This window comes from Catharus ustulatus, chromosome 1 (genome assembly GCF_009819885.2).
Source record: "Catharus ustulatus isolate bCatUst1 chromosome 1, bCatUst1.pri.v2, whole genome shotgun sequence".
NCBI lineage: Eukaryota > Metazoa > Chordata > Aves > Passeriformes > Turdidae > Catharus > Catharus ustulatus.
The window spans coordinates 149062812-149081757 of record NC_046221.1 but is presented as its reverse complement, the minus strand read 5'-3'; the positions used below and the strand labels follow the sequence as shown (position 1 = coordinate 149081757).

Here is an 18946-nt window from a genome sequence, read left to right as displayed (position 1 = left end):
ATTTTACCCTAAAATTCAGAGCTACAAAACCAAAATACACAGAATTACGGTTGTTTCCACCTCCCCACTTTGTGTCCTAATCATATTTTTGAGGTAGCTTTGTCTCATTTATAGAAAGGAGAAAGAAAATACTTGGAGGTCCAGAGGTGAAGACAAGTAGAAGAATTAATAATAAGCCACAGTAACGAAGTACCTGGATGTGTTGTGGTGTACTGCTCCTGAGGACTTAACTGCAACTGACTCCATATGAGTAAAAAATCACTTATCTATTTCATTCAAAGTTGTTCCTTGGATTTGCTGAACTAATTTCTCCTCCAAGCATGGTCACATTTTAGGTCAGCATGCCTAGACAACATGGGGCTCTGCCAGCAGTTCCTGTGTAAAGTCCCTCTTTGTTTTTTTGGAAACAAATCCAGTCATTCATAGAAATGAACTCCTGCATAATTAGAGCCAGCATTGCACATCATCTTTGCTTTCCATTTTTAGATGTTGCGTCTGGAGGACTATAACTTTTAAAGATGCCAACAAGCCACTTAGGAGCTTGATAGCCGTAATGGGAAAATCTGTGGAGCTGAATAGAAAATGATAAGCTTCATAAGGACTATTCTAAATTGTTTGGTAAAGAGCTCAGCCAGACATTCAAAGCAAGAATACAAACTATAACCCCTTTTAATTCCATCTTCAGGGGGTTATACTTTCTCTACTGTCCTGCTGAAGCCCCAGTCCTTCAGGCAGCCTAATGGAGAGGATGATATTCTTTGCAGTTGAGTCTTCTGATCTCTGCCGGGTCCGGTTATTGGACTGTTTCATAAATGGGTGCAGAACACTGATTTTATCCATATTTTACCCTCTGGGGCCTGTTATCAACCTTTTTTCTTTCTGGGTTATTTAAAACTTTCAGTAACCACAGATACTGAAGTGTGAAAGTCTGGAAAACTGATCCTCTTCAGCATTTTTTAACCTCAAGTTTTTAATGAAGAGCTATTTAAAAATAATTAAGAAAGATTTGGAGGCCTTTTGTTTTATTGACAGGTAGGTAGCAGTCCTCAGCTTCAGAGCCAACAGGTGTGTTGACAGGTGAACAATCTCACAATAGGTCTTTCATATCTCTGCATGCTCAGGCTTTAAGGTATGTCCTATAATCTCAAAATTAGAGTGGGTAGCAGATGAACTAAAATTTGTTTCTTTGTTCAGAAAATGCAGTATCGATTTTTCTTTGTTTGGATCTTTAATCCAAACTGATTCTTTAATAACTGAAATTCCAGTAGTGGTTTGGTTTAGTGGCTTTTTGGTTTTTTTAAGTTAGACAATAAATCAATAACAAAATTGTCCTTGCAGTGGGAAATTATCCCAAAGATGTTCACTGCTGGACTGTCACAGCATGTGAGTTAATGGGAGTAGATGGAGCTATTTAGGACAGGTGTTTGACACTGCTCCACTGCTAGGAAAGGGCTAAAGTCCAAACAAAGTCACTCTGTGAAGAATAGAATAGAATAGAATTAGAATAGAATAGAATAGAATAGAATAGAATAGAATAGAATAGAATAGAATAGAATAGAATAGAATAGAATAGAATAGAATAGAATAGAAGTAGAATATCCCCAGTTTTAAAAATAAGTATCATAGGAATTGTTTGTGTTGGGAGGCATATTTTAAGATCATCTAGTCCAGCCTCTCTGCCATGGGCAGGGACACCTTCTACTAGACGAGGTTGCTCAGAGCTCCATCCAGCCTGGCCTTGAATACTTCCAGGGATGAGACAACCGCAGCATCTGTGGACAATCTGTTCTAGTGCCTCATCACCCTCACACTGGAAAAATTCTTCCTTATATTTGATGTAAATCCAATCACTTTTAATTTAAAAACATTACTCTTGTCACTACAGGATGTGGTAAAAAGTCTCCTTTCCATCTTTTGTATAAGCCCCCTTTATTATATATTGAAAAGCCACAGTAAGGACTCACAGCAGCCTTTTCCAGGCTGAACAGCCCAAAGTCTCAGCCTTTCCTCACAGGGATGTGCTCCAGCCCTCTGATTGTCTCTGTGGCCTCCTCTGGACCTGCTCTGACAAGTCAGTGTCCTTGTGCTGGGGACCCCAAAACGGGACACAGTTTTCCAGATGAGGTCTCACCAGAGTGGAGTAGAGGGGGAGAACCACCCTCATAACCTGCTGGTCACACTTCTTTTGATGCAGCCTAGTATATTATTTCCCTGTTGAAGCTCCAAAGCAGACTATCAAGAGTTAGATACTACTTTCAACTTACTCCTACATTTTTCTATGCAGAATACTGAGGAGCAATGCTGAGTAGATGAAGCCCAAGTTTAGGCTGCATGGTGGTTTCATCGGTGAAGTGGAGGTGCTGCTTTGTTCTCCTGCCAGCAGGCTGGGGTTCTTTATATTAAAATATTCTAAAATGAGTTTGTGATCTCCAGAAAATGGCAAGGTAGAGGTATCATAATGATGCAAAGTGCTGCTGTAATTTATTGGTAGAAGAATCCCGTTAGAAAGCAGCTGTCTGAGCCACTGGATCATCTTAATAGCTTAGTCCTATCTTTACCTTGTAAGGATACAGTGCCTCGGTGGTCAGTAAGTGCCAGCTGGGCACTTTTCAGACAAAGAGCATTCATATGTGCTTTTGTCACTTCAGAGGGCATGGCAGGGGAGGTGGGGCCAGGTAAAATCTCACCAAGTGGCTCTGTGTGTGCATGTTCCTGAGTGTGCATCCACACATGCGAGCATCAGTATCACTGCTTTCCCACCAACCTGGAGGGTATTTACAGTATGTGGGGCTGCATTTGCATTCCTCACAAGATACAGACGAGCACTGCATTTGCTTCTTCATGGATTTTTCTTGTTCAGGCATGATGTGAGGTTTTTTTGCTGCCAGCACAGCGAGATGCGGCTGTGAAACAGGCACTCTTAGAGACTTCAAAGCCTAGGAGCCAGTGTTTGGTTTTAGAAGAAGCACTGCATGGTGCCATTAGCAGGTTCCTGGTAACTGGGGCATGACACTGCCTAGAGAGGCACCTCTGCAAGGTTGGCCTCTGGCATGCCACTTACACACCCACTCTGGTACACTTGCTAAATAAGCAGTTATTTTAAATATCAAATGATGTTGGTGAGACTGCATTTGCTACGTAAGACTACTTGCTCTGGGTGGTCTAGCCGCTACACTGGGAGCCAGTTGGATAGCATTTTGCAATCCAAGTGTTGTGCATGCCTTGCATGCATCATATAGATTTACAGGACATTATGTGTAAATATTTAGACAGAAATCTTTAGAGTATTTTTATTTGTTGGAATGCACATTGACTTTAATGGTTTGTGTATCTAAATGTTTTTCTGCATCATATTGAAGTGAACTGAATGTGATGTCACTGAAGACTTTAAAGATACTTTCAGATTTAACGGTTACCATCCCTTTTAACTGTAAAATAGTTTCTTTAGCAGTGCATTAAAGTGAAAAGTCTACTTCCCTGTTTTTTCTTTATTAATCCAACCTTCTGAACTAAAGGAAGATGCTGGCATGGAATGGAGAAAACAGTTGTGCTTTGCTGTTAGTTGCTGCATGCTATAGAGTTTCATTTCCATTGCAAGGCCTAGTAGAATTATGCAGAATTTTCAGATTGGGCTCGTGCTCACACCCATACTCAGCCATTACCAGTGTTCTTAAGTCACTGTTCACGCCTGCTGCTGTAGTTAGACAGGAGCACCCCTTGGAGTCCAGCAGCCAGGGCAGTGTGGTGGCAGCGGCTGCAGTTAACGAGCTAGACTGAAAGAAATATTCCAATGGCTGCCTTTCAGCACTTGGCAAAAAAATCCTTTTTATGTTAGTTTCAAGGTCGTCAGATGTCATTATAGCCAAGTATTAAAAATTTCAAAGAAAGGAGGCAGTGTGTTTGATTTATAGAATAATTATCTAGCTTTCGCTCTAACTTGGCTTTGGCAATGGTTTTGCAAGCACTCGAAAATTAAATCCATTTTTTATGGCACTACAAGGTATTATCTCACAGCAAATGATAATTAAACACCTGTGAAATCAATTAGCCTTTTAAACAGGGAAAAAAAAGTTTTCCAATTATGTTTTTGCACCTCCAAACTTTCTAATTCCAGAACCAGCACTTGCAGAGCAGGAGATGAACTGCCAGTAGCCGGTTAAGCGGCATTCAGATCACCCCAAAGCATTGCGCAGCCGTAAATCCAGGAGCAAGCAGTTCGCAGTGACGGCACCCTTCCAGGCAGGATGTGTGAGCCTTCCCAGCTCAGTCTTGGGCAGCCATCTATCTGACACACAGCCGAGCTGTCAGCTCTTCTACAAAGGCACTTACTCACTTGGTGTTTTCAATGCCAAGTTTTACTTGACAGTTTATTTAAAAGCCAACATACCTTAGTGGAAACCAAGCAACGAGACGCTCCGTGTGACTGAGTGGGGTTTCTTCTCAGGCTCTCCAGCCAGTAGTTTAGAGCCATCTATATTAAGCATTCACACGTGGAAAAATGGCCACTTGTTAATAGCTGAAAATTAATATACTGGAAAACCAGGAAACACTTCTCCATTTACTCTTGTGTTACAGGTGTTTACTGTCTGTCTTTGTTGTAGAACTTCATATGGTACTGAAACTTCTGGAAGATCCAGTGTGTATTCATGGGCTTGCAGATTTAGAGAGGGAGCCCTGGACATAGTTGGTTAGGTGCCATCACAATTTTTTGGCTCAGGAAGTAAAAAAGCAGCTCTACTCACATCTGATATCTACAGTGGAATGTGCTGATAGTCCCTGCCAAAGATGAGCTCTCCAGCGTCTTCCAAAAGATGGATTATGTGTGGCAGTGTTAAAATATGTACTGCTGGGTTAAACCCATTGCATTTGATTTCAGTTAAACCTGTTGTATTTGGCTTGGGTTCTGCTCCTGTATTTCCATCTGAATTTTAATAGCCATAACATGCAGCTGGATTTCAGTGAATGCTGCATCACCAGAGAGGAAGATGTATGGTCAGGATGCTGTGGTTAGCATTCCCAAGGTCCCTCTAGCTGATGGAGAAGCCACCAGTCATTTGTGTCTCAGGTTTTCAATCTAAGAGACAGGAATGGTGATTGTATCCTGTAAAAAGCCATATTGTCTACATGACAGGTGCCATATAGCTAGATAAAGTGTTACGATAATCACTGCACCCAGACATATCTGCTGGTCTAAACTGTCTTTTTAGATTTTAGACCTCTCTTCTCTCTTCAATCAGTGGTGATGAAGATGTGGCTTTTAAAATAGAATTGTTTATACTAAAATTGGTAGTGAAAATATTTCCCAGGCTAGTTTATAATCTCTACAGTGTAGTGACATGGGGAAATGCTTAAGCTGTAGAAAGGAATGTATGGCATGGCTGATTAGTCACTGCAGAACTTCTGCAGCCTGCCAGGGCTCCTTGGGATAATGGAGAACCAGGAATCCCAAACAGCCTTCTAATCCGTGTGCTGATTGACATGGTCGGCACATCAGAAGAAAAAAGAGAAAGAAGTGGGGATGGGGGAAACTGTGTGTTGGATCAAAGAGTTAAAATGGTAGGAGGATTTGGCTGGGCCGTGTTTCTCCTTTGGCTAATTGCCCTCACAGCTTTGCAGTGTTTACACCTGTGTGATCGATGGGGCCAAACATATTTCCTCAACTATGGGTGGTGGCAGGGAGGGAATAATTAAATTAAGTTGTGAGTAAATTAGAATTGATTGCAAATAGAGCTATTCTTTTGTGCTGCCTAAAAAGGTACGAGCTGTGAACAAGGTACACTTAATCATTGCGAAAAGAAGCCTGAAAGTTAATAAAACATGCCTCTAATACTTACAGAGGGATGCCAGCTTTGGATTAAATCTGTAGCTATTTTAGTTTTGAAGACTCAACTGTCATTTTTAAGGCATATGCATTTTGGATTTTAACATGTTTGAATGCTGCAGCTGAGACCCAGGCCAGCCGACCCTAAAATTGGCAGTAAAATGTTACCTCTGTGCAAGCGTGCAGAATGAAGGAAATCAGGAATGTATGAGCAATAAGCATGTGCCCCACTCCCTGCCAGTCCTCTAATGTGGAAACCTAGAGGTTTCTGGAAATAATTACCTTCTGAGCAAAGCAGTGGACTCTAAAGGCTTCTCTATAGTAAATGCAAGGGAAGATAAACAGCCAGAAGGAAAGGAAAGTGCCAGAAGTAGTGCAACACCAAAGTAACACAACTAAGGAAGAAGTATCCAGCCAGCCCCTGCTCAGTGCTCTGCTGGATTTTCTGGAGCCTGAAAAACCTTCACAGCTGGGTAAAAAAAAAGAGGGTCAGTAGGTAGGTAAAGGAGACCTGTCCACACATGCTGGCAGCTCTGAGTTTGCAGAAACCACAGCAATGCAAGCTAGAAGATCATAATAAATGTCCCTGCCATCTTCAGAAGTTACCAGCTAAAGGTAATAAGTAGTTCTGGAAGCAGATCTAACCCCCATTGCTGGGGGGAAGAATAAGAAGAAACCCTGGAAGAACCTCTTCTTAACACTTTTCTGAACACTTGGCTATTTTCTCTATAGCTTAGGACGCCTCCTCCAGTTGCAAGTGGAGGTTCTCATACTTGATTGTCTTGCTGAGGTTTTGCTGAGATGAGTCAGTGGAGATAGTGGGCAAATAAAGCCCGTTGTTGATGCAGTACTGATGTTTGCATTAAATTGGTACTTAATGTACAATATCAGTACTCTAGCTGAGAGGGTGTTCCTGGAAGTCTGTGCCGGCTCTGATTTCTCTCCTGCACAAGTGAAGGAGAAATTTCATGTCCAGCAAATACTTCAGTCAGATGCTTATCTTTAATCATAGAGATTATTTCATTCACTTCACTGAAAGTATTTTAAGTCTGAGTTAAGGGAAGTGCAGAGATGCTTTCAGGTGTAATGCTGTATGTTTTCTACTATGGAAGTGGAAGAAAATGTACATAAACATTGTGCAGTCCCTGACAAAATGCTGGCAAAAATCAAACCTGCTGCTGTGTGCATGGTTCTATCTGGGCTGAATGGGAGTCTGAAAGTGAAAGTTGCCCTGAAACTTCTGTCTTCACCATGGCCCATGGGCTAGAGTTTCATTTACCAAGTGATGTTTTTGTGGCCAAGGTCTCCTCCAAATGCTGTGTGGCAGTCCAGAAAAAAAAGTGAAATGGTCTCTGCTGCAAGCTTGTCTCTGAAATACTGTTTGGTGCATGTACATTGTTTCCTCTGTAAGCAATGCTTCCAATTGCAAAGCTATGCTTGCAGCCTGACAGAAATGTTTGTGTATTGGGGCTGGTTACATGTGTTGCACGAAAAGGCAGGGTGCTCCATTGCTGGTATGCTACCCATGAACTTGTAGGAGTGAAAAAAGCAGCTCATGTTTGCAGATGTCAAATAGATGCTTGATGCCAGAGTGGTCTCTGAGGGGTTCAAAGTAGATGCTGTGCTCAAAGATCCCAATGAGTCGCTTTAGAGAATTTTGGTTGAAATTGCAGGGAAATTTGTTCAATAGAACCTATGGTGCAGTTCATTCACTTCAACAGCTCTTGTTGGCTATTACCTTCCTCTGGACCTGTTCTTTCTGTATTTGTGGGTCCTCCTTGAAGCAAGTAGATATTTTGTGCCCATTCATCAAGGCTGGGATGAGGCTTTGTACACATGATGTAGATAAATTGCATGATGACCATGAGCTGTGCTGTTACAGACCTCCACAATAAATCACACATTAAGTTTTAAAATGCTCAAAAATGGGAGCAAGATACTAACTGGTTTTGCAGTGGAAAATGGTCAACAAAATCCTTTTCCTTTTTTCCCTTTGTAAATCTATCCTAATATCAGCAAGTTAGATATGAAAGAAAAGTTGCCCAGTATAGGATGACACTGGGATATGGAAGACTCACTTGGAGTGGCTTTGCTGTCTGCTTTTTTTGTGTTCTGGTTTTGCCATCAATGTTTTGTGGATAATGTTGCATTCCAGGGTATTAACAGGATTTTGCATTTTTAGCTAGTTAATGATGGGGAACTTCTGACTGGTGTATTCTAGCCCTACGGGGTTTTCTATTTTTGGTATTTATTAACATTTGCTGTCCTACAATGTAAAAGCAACAAGCCTCAGACCTCTCAATAAGTAAAAAAGAGTGCTTAAAATGGCAACTTTTTAAATTTTTTTTTTTTTTTTCTGTTCTAACATTTTCCCCTGTATGCTGTGTCAGTACTCACGGGTGAGCTGGGACATGGCTGCCAATCTCTATCCCACATAGAGAAAAATAAATAGCTGCCATTCAGATGGAATATGTATATATGTATTTTAACCAAAGTTGAGATAGGATTCAAAAGAAAAAAGGGACTTTGAAGTCTGTTTTGTAGTTTTAATTAATGCAATGAGGGGTTTTATTTTACTCTCAGTGGATATAATCTTAATCCATTCACAGTGACCTTTTCTTGTGCAAATTAGCTATACACGCTTGTTTAAGCAAATGGGCCTTTGCAAGATGTCTCTTCCTAAAGACAGAGCTTATAATTGAAAATTGGCTTACTCCCATCTGTCTGGCCTGTGTGAGAATACAAACATAGATCCTGACTTCTTTGTATATAAGATATAATCATGTATGTATGTATGTATATACACACAGACATACATACAAAAAAATTGCTTTGCCTGCAGGACATGGTAAAATTAGACTATTGGTGTAAAAAAATTTCAGTGCTACAAATTGCTGTCAAAATAGCATCTATGTGCAGTCTCCAGAACACTCTGGAGAATGGAGAGTGTTCAGTCTGGATCCTTTGGACTCAGATGAGGTCAATGCCATTCACAGTTCCATGGGCTTGTCAGCGTACGATTTGCTAATAACAGGCGGTAAACTGTTGGGATTTGATGTGTGGTTGTGGTGAATGATTTTGTGGTGATTGATGTAATTGGAAAAAAAAAAAAACAACAGAAGTTTCTATCAGAACTTTAATTCACAGGAGAATGGATCATTGCAGCTATGCAATTATTGCCAAAATCTGGTCATTTATTCCTCTCTCCATACTTAATAATAACCACCAAGTGAGTCACTGGAACCCCCCCAAGTGAGTCATTGGAAACCCCCCCCATCCTTTTTTAATGCCTGCTGATAAGGAGATACTTCTTTGGCATAGTTTGAATTTTTTTTGCTTTGTACAAACCTCTTGTGAACACAGTCATGCATGGTTTTGACTAAATCTGAATAGAAATCAGGGTCACAGAAGTACTGCAACAATGCTTTGGGTATCAAAATATTGAATGTGAGTTTGTTCCACTGTTTATACAGAACTGGCTTATTATTGCAAAGACAAAATTACTTCCTTCCTTATCAGTCTCATTACCACTCTCCCCAGCTCTCTCCCACAGTGGTTGCTCCTGAGGATGAACAGAAAGGAGCCAGAGAAGAGGCTGACATGCATGCATGGAGAGAGTTAGTTAACCTGGTGCTGAACAGTCTTGGCTGGGGATGATTTTATCCAGATGTGTCTCAACAGCTGTTTGCATTTTCACGCCCAGTTACTCTAAGACTCACCACTAATTGAATTTTCTCTTTTCTCCCCTGTTCTTGTTAGGTATGATTACCGTGAAATGCTGCACAATGCCACTTTCTGTCTGGTTCCCCGTGGCCGCAGGCTTGGCTCTTTCAGGTTTTTGGAAGCCTTGCAGGTAAGAGCTGCAGTTTAAAGCAGTGACTAGGCTGGCTGCAATTCAGTGTGCAATGGCAGGGAGGCGGGGAGGAGGGGAGTGTTTCATTTTCCTGGTGGACAGTAATCCACTTTGCGAAAGCTTTTATTCATACTTCTGGAGCAATTGGCAGCTTCTTCCCAGGAGGGGCTGAGCACTGAACTCATGGAAGGTTGGATTGTGTTATCTCCAGGAAAAGGGTTTCCCTGGATGTGGTGAGGCTGAGAGATTGGACAGGTTTAGAACAGCATTTTGTCAAGCTGTGAGACTTCCCCTGGGAGACACTGGCCTTTACACATAAGCCCTGGGGCAGTAAAAATAGCTTTTTGTTTTCACTTAGCCAAAACAGACCTGCTTATGTATTGCCAGTTTTGAGATGGTGCTTGCTGAACATACAGAAGGTCACCTGGAGGTGGTAAACCTCCAGATGGAAGCTTCACATGAAGGTGGATATTAGCTGATCTCTGTCTGGGACAGCATGTGAATATCCTTCACCATTTAAAAATATTTCGGTTAGTATTCCCCTTTTTACTGTGGGCCTGCAGCAGAAGGCTCCAGAATCTCTGTGGCACAGTGGTCAAACCTGACACTTGCCTACTCCACCTTCAGCCAGTGTGGTGGTTTGGTTTTTTTTTGGCAAGCATCAACCTAATCCTGGGGTCCTGGATCTTCAGGCAAGCATAGGGAGTACTTTGTGAGGTGCTGCAGCTCCCCTGTAGGTCTGGCATCCGGATTTCCGTGGGGGCTGGAGTGGAGAGGAGGAGCTGCTTGGTTTCGGTGAAATGGCAAATGAACACACCTTACAGAGTCCTGCCTCCAGGAGTTGTTTTGTGCCATTTGGGAAGTGTCCCTGACAGTAAAGATGTTAATGAATGGCATCCTATCAGTTTTCATAATCAACCTAAAATGTTCCAGCCACTGTTAGAGAGTATTGTTCTCTGCAGTGCCAAGCAGGATTCAGGTACCTAAGCGTGGGTGTATTATGTCATTTTAGAAGCCCAGGGTACCCAGAAACCCCTCTGGCTTTCTGCTGCTTCTCCAGAAGAACTCCAGTAGATCCTTTGTCATGTCTGCCTACCCTATCCAAAAACCCACCTAGGGTTTTTTGGATACCCTAAATGCTCTGGACACATAGGTGCAACCACTGAGCCCTGCACCAGCAATCACATTTGAGATGCAAGTTCTGGACTGTCACTTGCCTCTTTGTCCTACTAAAAAAGGAGATTAATAGCCTGAAAAACACTGTTCTGTCTCCAGTCTCTTCAGAGGAAGAAATGGGACTGGCTTATACGAGATGACAAGTCACTTCAGATCCTCATGAGGAGCACTCCTCAGCTCTTCTCTCAACTGGGCTCAAAGTCATGCAGCTTCTGTTAGAAATGTCATCTCAGGAGGAGAAAGCAGGGAGTGTACCTCACTGCACAGAACTTGTGGGCTCCAGGTCAATGATAAAATATATGCAACTGAGGATTTCGCTATCAGGCTGGCAGAGTATTTACCAATAAAGGTGTATTCCCAGTTTCTATCTGGATCCAGATAGTGTTGAAACTTCTAACCCACGTTAGTGGAATGTTTTAAACATGAAAACACAGTACAAGGTGTATTCTGTTTGGCTTTTTTCATGCACTGATGTAATTCCTTACAGAAGATCACAGTTGTTGGCACATAATAGTCACTTCTGTAATGTAGATTTGACCAGTCTAAGATGCTGTGCATCTTACCAAGGAAGGTACAGCCATCTGAAAGTTCCCCTTTATACCATCTTTTGGGAGGCCTGAACCCTGGTCTGGACCATACTCAGAGCACATGAGCTTGATTTGACCCTAAAGAAACTGAACCAGAGCACAGGTTTGATAAAAATCCTCTGGTACTAGGCTATTTCATCATAAGGTTTTTGGTTTGGATCTTATGTTGTGATTGAGCTGACCAGAACATAGATCATGACCAGATCATTTGTTTATGGAAATACTGACCTATTTGCTAAGTATTTGCAAACTGTGTATGCAGAAGAATGTGTAAAACTCATAAAAGTTTAATTAGTTTAGACAGATCATACTGGTAAGAAATAGGTACTATATGTGTATGCTTTATTTTTGTTTTAGGACATACCAGAATTTTTATTTTTGTAGGCAAGTGATGACACAGGAATTGTATTTGTGCGGTTGCCTCTGTTTGGAGCAGTGATATCAGACAGGATAGAGAATTTATTTACCCATCCTTCATGGAAAAGGTGGTCGGGAGTTAAATACGATCTATTTTCTGTGGCGGTGTCAGCAACATGCTATAAAGTTAGGGAAGTTGCTCCCTGCTAAGTGGTTCACAAAGCAACAAGGAAGGCCATCATTTTGTTTTAAATTCTCCAGTGTTCAGTGTGCTCCATTAAACAGTTCTGTCCTTGTCTGGCAGGGTAAGCAGTGGATTGCAAATACCACTGTCCATGCAAACCCCACCTTTCAGTGCCTGTGAATGAGCCCAAAACGGAAAACTGTGAACACTTGGACTTGCCCTCCTGTGGCTTTGTTGTTCTTTGCCATGTTGCCTCTGCTGGGCTTGTGCAGAGAGGGGGTGGTGGCATGGGTGCCCTGGTGGGGCAGCTGCTGATGGTGGCTGTGCCTCTGTGCCCTCAGGCTGCCTGCGTCCCGGTCATGCTCAGCAACGGATGGGAGCTGCCGTTCTCGGAGGTGATTGATTGGAACCAAGCTGCCATCATCGGCGATGAGAGATTGTTATTACAGGTAACAAAGAGACCGCGGCCTTCAGCAGATCACTTGGTTATTGCTGCCACCCTCTAAGTGGACAGGGAAGATGAATCCAAAAGGTCAGGGCTGTAAAAGACTTTTTTATCATGAAGGGATTGTCTGTGTCAGACTGGCTGTGAACTCATTTAATATGACATCATTCATTATCTGACCTGAAGGTCATTGCAGCCACCAGGCCACATTCTTAAGTGCAGGAGACTTTATTTTTGTAAAGAGCATGAAATCTCTTCTGGTGTGGAGCACTTGGATGCCAGTCTGAGGTAGACCTGCAGGTACTGTGATGAAAGGGAAAACATTTGAGGTGGATTCTGCTCCAGTCCTTAAAAAACAGTGAAGCAAGTATTTTCTCAGGCAGGAGTTACCATCTTACAATTTGCTGGGAAGCAGAATCTGCCCCTTTTCTGATGTGTGGACCGTGTAGCATTGCTTTCTGAAGCAGTGTTCATGTCGCTTATAGTTAATCTTGAGGTCGTAGAACAAAAGTGGGCTAAGAAGTTACAAATTGCCTGCTACTTTCAGCATCTCTTTTGGTTTTAAATGCACTATGGTTGTTTTGGTTTTTTTCAACTACATTAGTGGGTTTTACAGTTCAAATATATCCTGTAAATTCTGCAGAGAAGTTCATTTTAGGAGGAGTTCTTGAAAAACTGTTTTTTCCAGAGTTCTATTGCCCGGCATAAGGCTGAGATCCACAAGATCTGGAATAAACACAAAGTAGCCACTAAGAGCAGATTTTTTTTTTTTGTCCTTGAATTCAGTGTTATCCACAGAGAGAAGCCCTCAAAGATACAGGTGTGGTGGCACCCCAAAACAAAGTATCTTTGCAGTGTCATCACATGGCTGTTAACTTGTCTAAAGTAGTAAATATTTGTGAAGAGCTGGCCTAGCAAGCCTTGCAATGTGCTGCCTATTCTGCTTAATGTCATACAAGCTGCACATATAAAAGGGTCATTTGATTTTTTGCTTCTGTGGACAGCACATTTTTTCTGAGCAAAATTATGTCTCTCTTTAAATAATAATAATTTGCTGATCTTCATGTTTTCCGGTAACGTGCCATTCGTTCACTTTACGCAGCTGCTTCCATATTGAACAGCTACTGCGCTGTTATTAACAGTGTTTTTAAAGAGCTGGCAGAGGGCCTGAATGTCTGCTCTGGGAAATGTTTTTGTTATGTTACAGTTTTTCATTTCCTGTTTGAGAGCAACTCGGATGTTTTTATTTGCATATTCTCCTCATCATAGCACTGGGAGAGCTAACTCTAGCCTTTCTGCATTTATTTGTGCAGGGTGGTTTTTCCCTCCCCCCTACTCATTGCTGAAATGACCTTTTATTAAAGTTCTAGTAATTCCAATGTAATCATGCCGGATTAGTATTAATACATCATTTTCCCCACCTGTCTTTCTGGACAAGTAGATTAATAGGCAAATGCATTTAAAATGGGAGCTCTGACTTTTCTTTCCAGATGTTTTAACAGAGCCCCCATCAAGGCTCTTTTTAACCTTGACACTGTGTTTGCTGGTATGAGCATGGTATGGTGTGTCAAATCAGTAACCTTCATAGTCAGAGCAGCATTCCCTTTCAAAAGGTGTAGTGGGGATTGAGTATTGATTTTATGGGCTGCTTACACACATATGCATACACACCACACAGGGTTGCACATACTGCAATTAAATGTTTGTTGAGAAAATGTTGTAATGCCACTACAAAGTGACTTAAATCTTCTCTTTGCTACTGATAATGTTTCTGGGTGTGATTAATACATATCTGTGCAGCCAGTGCAGGTAATGTTCATTATCCTTCTACTTCTTGGAACACGTCACAAATAGTGATGTGATCTCTTAGAAAGACATGTGCCAGTACATGTCTTCAGGTTCTGTCTTTCATACTACTTTTATAGGCAGTATTTTATCTAAGTATTATGTTTAGATATTATACCTAAATTTGTTTTACTTAAAGGGCCTGTAAGGAAGGGAAATGAAGTAGCATTTTGGACAATCTGACCATTTTCTTCTACTCCACCTTGCTGCAGTGCTAACTCTCTCATAAGCCCAAAGTCTGTATTATATTAGCAGTGTCTCTAAGAGGATGGTCTAAGAATTGAAGGGCTGAGAGCAAAGACTGGCCCATGTGACACTGCACCCAGTGCAGCCATGGGCAAAGTGTCCTGACCTGGTTGCAAACTCTGCAAGCAAAAATTTGCTGGTTCTTGTGAAAATTTTTTACATGTAACTTCTTAAAGTCACACATTTTCTTCAGGAAAGAGGTTTCATGGGAGATAATTTGATTTGGGAACACGTAAAAGCAAATAATGATCACCACCTCTTCTCAGAATATTTTAGGAATAAGCAGTGTGTTTTGGTCAGGAAATGGTTGAATGTGGTAGGATGCAGACAAACTTCAGAAAAAGCTGGAATCACAACGACCAAATACACAGCCCAGGTATTTGTTTTTAAAACTAATGACTCAGGTAAAAGAGTTATCAAAAACCAGTGGCTGAGAACAAGTTGGCCTAATTTCATGGTTGGACTAGATGAGCTTAGAGGTGTCTTTTCCAAGTTAAACAATTCTGTGATTCCAATTAGAAATCACAGAAATGTAGGCGCAACACAACTGTTTCTAGAAAAAGATGAGCACAAAGCAGCAATATATCCTAAATGCCTTTCTAGTGCTGTGACTAGCCCTCATCACAGAAGCAAATTTCAGTTAAATCCTCTTGATAATGTCACTTTGCATTGTCCAAATTGTACTGGAGACCTTGGTCAATGTCCTAAGTTAGAAAATGGCATGTACACACCTTAGTTTCAAGAAGGACATGGTGATGATTAAAGATGTAGACATGAAGCCCTTCCCTTCTGATCTAGTGAGCAGTTACATTTTCTAATGGACAAGTGCTGCAGCAGGACAATTTAGGGTTTATTTGTAAGGCAACTTATACAACAATTAATGTGTAGATTTAATGGAAAGTGGGCAAAAAAAAGCAGTTTTCCCTTGTGAATAACAGATGTTGTGGAAGATGGTATTCCACCTAAGACAATTAGTAAAATGCTATTTGATCCACAGGCTCCCCAAAAGTGGAGTTTTAACTTAAGGTGTTGCTGTGTTTTCCTTAAGGCGCTTATTGTTGCCATGCTGTGGTAAATGCAGTTCCAGATCCTGTTAATATACTTGGAATGTGGAGATTATTGTTGAACACTCAATCCCTGCAGGTACTAGGTTGTTAAAATACTAGTCCATGAAGAGTTTTGTGGGATGAGAAGGGTGAGGACTGCATGGAGGAGCTCTTTACTATGCCTCACCACAAGGCTGCAGGGGAGTAGCTTCATTAACATAAAATAATCAAAAACTAAAAGAAAGCAGTTTTTTTAAAAAATTAGTATATTCAATATCAATATTCAATATCAGAGGTTATAGAGTTGTGTCTCATTTGTTTTACATCAGGGCTTTAACTGTTGACACACATCTCCGTTGGACAGGAGTGCTGAAGCTGTACAAGCTGCTAATGGAGGAGAGGGCTTGTCAGCAGCATATTAATTTGATGAGATTGTGTTGTTTCTAAAGCTTCTGACTGTATTACATCTTGTATTACAGATTCCTTCTACAATCAGGTCTATCCATCAGGATAAAATCCTAGCACTTAGACAGCAGACACAGTTCTTGTGGGAGGCTTATTTTTCTTCAGTTGAGAAGATTGTATTGACTACACTAGAGGTGAGTAAAAATTGTCTGAGACCTTGCCAAGCAGCGAGATTTCCATACCTGTCCAACTGCTCCTGTCCTCAGCTGGCATCAGACCTTGGTTTTCATGACATGCAATTGGTCACTGGGAAAAAAGCTCAGCATCTTGATGAGTTTTCTCCCCTAAGGAAATACTTTCTTCATTATCAGAATCCACATTAGAAGACTGACACGGTGAAAAATGGGAACTACCCAACACAGGGAAAAGTTGTCATGTGTGATCTTGACTTTGCAAGGCTTTATGGCTTATGAATCACTATCCTTGTCATTGGTAGTAAATGTATTTCTTAAGAAACCCTTCTGGAATTCTTTTTGGAAAAAATGCTACTGTAGAGCTCCTCCTTGACCATTCTTTAACATTTTGATGCCTTGTGATGGGGCTGTTGATCTGGCTCAAGCAAAAGAGAGAGCTTGTAAATGCTATGTCTTATCTTCACACACAGGAGAAAGGAAAGGCCTGATCATTCTTATAAATTATTAATAGATAATCATAATTAGACTGCTATTAAAAGGGGAGACAGATGATCTCAAATGTGGAGAGAATCCTTTCTGAATTCAGAGACAGAGGAAAGATGAAAGGCTCTTCAGAAGTAGGGCCCGGGCTGCAATTTCCAAAGCAGGTTTCTTTTCTAACTGTTTTGCAATTTTTTCACATAAATTTTTGACACATTTGTACCACTGAAAGGGGCTCATTTTGTAGGTGCAAATGCATTCATCTTATGCTAACGCTTCTGCAATTGCACCTGTCTTTGTGCACAGTTGTAATGCACAGTTGTTAAGGCTCCACATTTTCTGCTGTGCCTGCTTCCCTCTGAAAACTGCAAATGAGTGCCCATGGCTGATCAGCCTCCAGCTGCTGCAAGATAGTCCCTTAGGTTTTTCCATGTCAGTGAAGAAAACCATCCAGAGAACATTTGCAGAGCCCCTGGCATAGCTGTCCTCACAATGCTCCCATTGCCCTCAGAAGAGTGTGTGTCTTCATCTGTGCTGCCTTTGGGAACTGCTCTTCATCCTCAGACTCCTCATAAGCATTGATGAGGTTGTGATAATTACTACAGCCCACACCAGGATCAGACTTACAAAGGTGTAAGACCATGTGCCATTGCTCACAGCTTAATTAACTCTTACAGAAGTACTCCCAGGGACCATCAGGTGCCTCACAATCTGCCTTCCCTCCATGTGCCCTGTTACTGTTAGGGATTGCTAAAAGGGCAGGGCACAGGGCTCTCCCCACTGCCCCTCTCCTGCCTGTGCTGGGGCTGGACTCCAGGACACATAACCTGCACTTCCCCAGCCTTGGTGTCCAGTGCTCACACAGGTGTCTTTAGTGCTGCTTTGGGACACATTGGCCCATGTGGTTTCAGGAGCCCAAGGGACAGCTAAACTTCTAAAGCTGAAGCAGATGAGTAACCAGCAAGCTGGAATTTCTGCTCAGAGCAGAAAAAACAAAGTGAAGACAAAAGTCTTCCTGGAAGATTTAGTTTAATGAAACCAATTAACATAGGCCTGGTGTTGACGTTATGTTCTGGGTTCTTTTAATTTGTTTGGGAGACTGATTTTGGTTTGGGGTTTTTTTTTGGTTGTTGTTGTTGTTTTTTGCATTCAGGACTCTCAAACTTTTGAGACTGCTAAGACAGATTCTTTTCTTTCCACTCATTTCACATTTGAACTTGCCTAAGTAAAGTGCCAAGTTAACTTTCCTTAGGAAAATACTAAAACAGTTGAGAGTGACTTTTGTTGTCTGAAACCTGCAAGCACTATATCCTCTGCTTAAAATCTAATGCCTGGAAGTAAATTCCTAGCAGGTTCTTTTTGTTTTGTTTTGTTTTTGTGGATGTGATCCATCTTCTGTTGTATTACTGTTGTGTCAAAGAGCTCTGATGATTCTAGATATCATCAGAATAATCACTTGCCTGCTAACTGCAGTGCCAGTGTATGTCCCTGTCTGAGGGTATCAGCACAGAAAAAGTCTTCACCAAGTCAAATGTCTGCAAGGACATCACAGCCCCTTATTCTGCACACCTCTAGAAACCTTAAATCACATTTTAAGTTCCTTGGTCATCTCAGCATTTGGTGGCTGTTGTGCTTTAACCCCAGCCAGCAGCCAAGCCCCAGGCAGCTGCTCATTCACTCTCCCACCAGTGGGGTCAGGGAGAGAACTGGAAGAGTAAAAGCCAGAAAACTCATGGGTTGAGGTGAAGATAGTTTAGTAGAGAAAGCAAAAGCTGTGTACAAAAGTAAAGCAAAACAAGGAATTAAGTCACTGCTTCCCGTTGGCAGGCAGGTGCTCAAGCCATCTCCAGGAGAGCAGGGCCCCATCATGTGTAATGGTGACTTGAGAAAACAAACGCCATCACTCCAAATGTCTTCCTCTTCCTCCTTCTTCCCCCTACTTTATATCCTGAACATGATGTCATATGGTCTGGAATTTCCCTTAGGCCACTTCGGGTCACCCGTCCCGGCTGTGTCTCCTCCCAGGCACCCCCAATTTCCTCGCAACCTTGGCCATATGAAAAGCGGAAAAGGCCTTGGCTCTGTGCAAGCAATAACAAAAACATCCCTAGAGTGTCAGCCCCGTGTTTAGCACAAATCCAAACCATGGCCCTTATAGCAGTCACTGTGAAAAGAATGAACTCAACCCCAGCACAGTGGCCTAAGCCAAGCAGCTCATAGTCCAGAACAAGATGTTTGAATCATTTGGCCAGCACCCCGCTGTGGCAGGCACAAAGGAGCTGCCCAGTGCCTTGGACAAGGAGTGGG

General features: G+C 41.8%; 1 protein-coding gene across 1 annotated transcript in view; it reads left to right on the top strand.

The window, feature by feature from the left end:
• The window catches only part of EXT1 (exostosin glycosyltransferase 1), a 175393-nt gene that overhangs the window by 138699 nt on the left and 17748 nt on the right, over positions 1–18946 (top strand). Inside the window, exons 2-4 of the mRNA XM_033068264.2 lie at positions 9581–9674; positions 12320–12427; positions 16040–16159. Coding sequence (XP_032924155.1) covers positions 9581–9674; positions 12320–12427; positions 16040–16159 — 322 coding nt within the window. The remainder of the gene's footprint in view (positions 1–9580; positions 9675–12319; positions 12428–16039; positions 16160–18946) is intronic.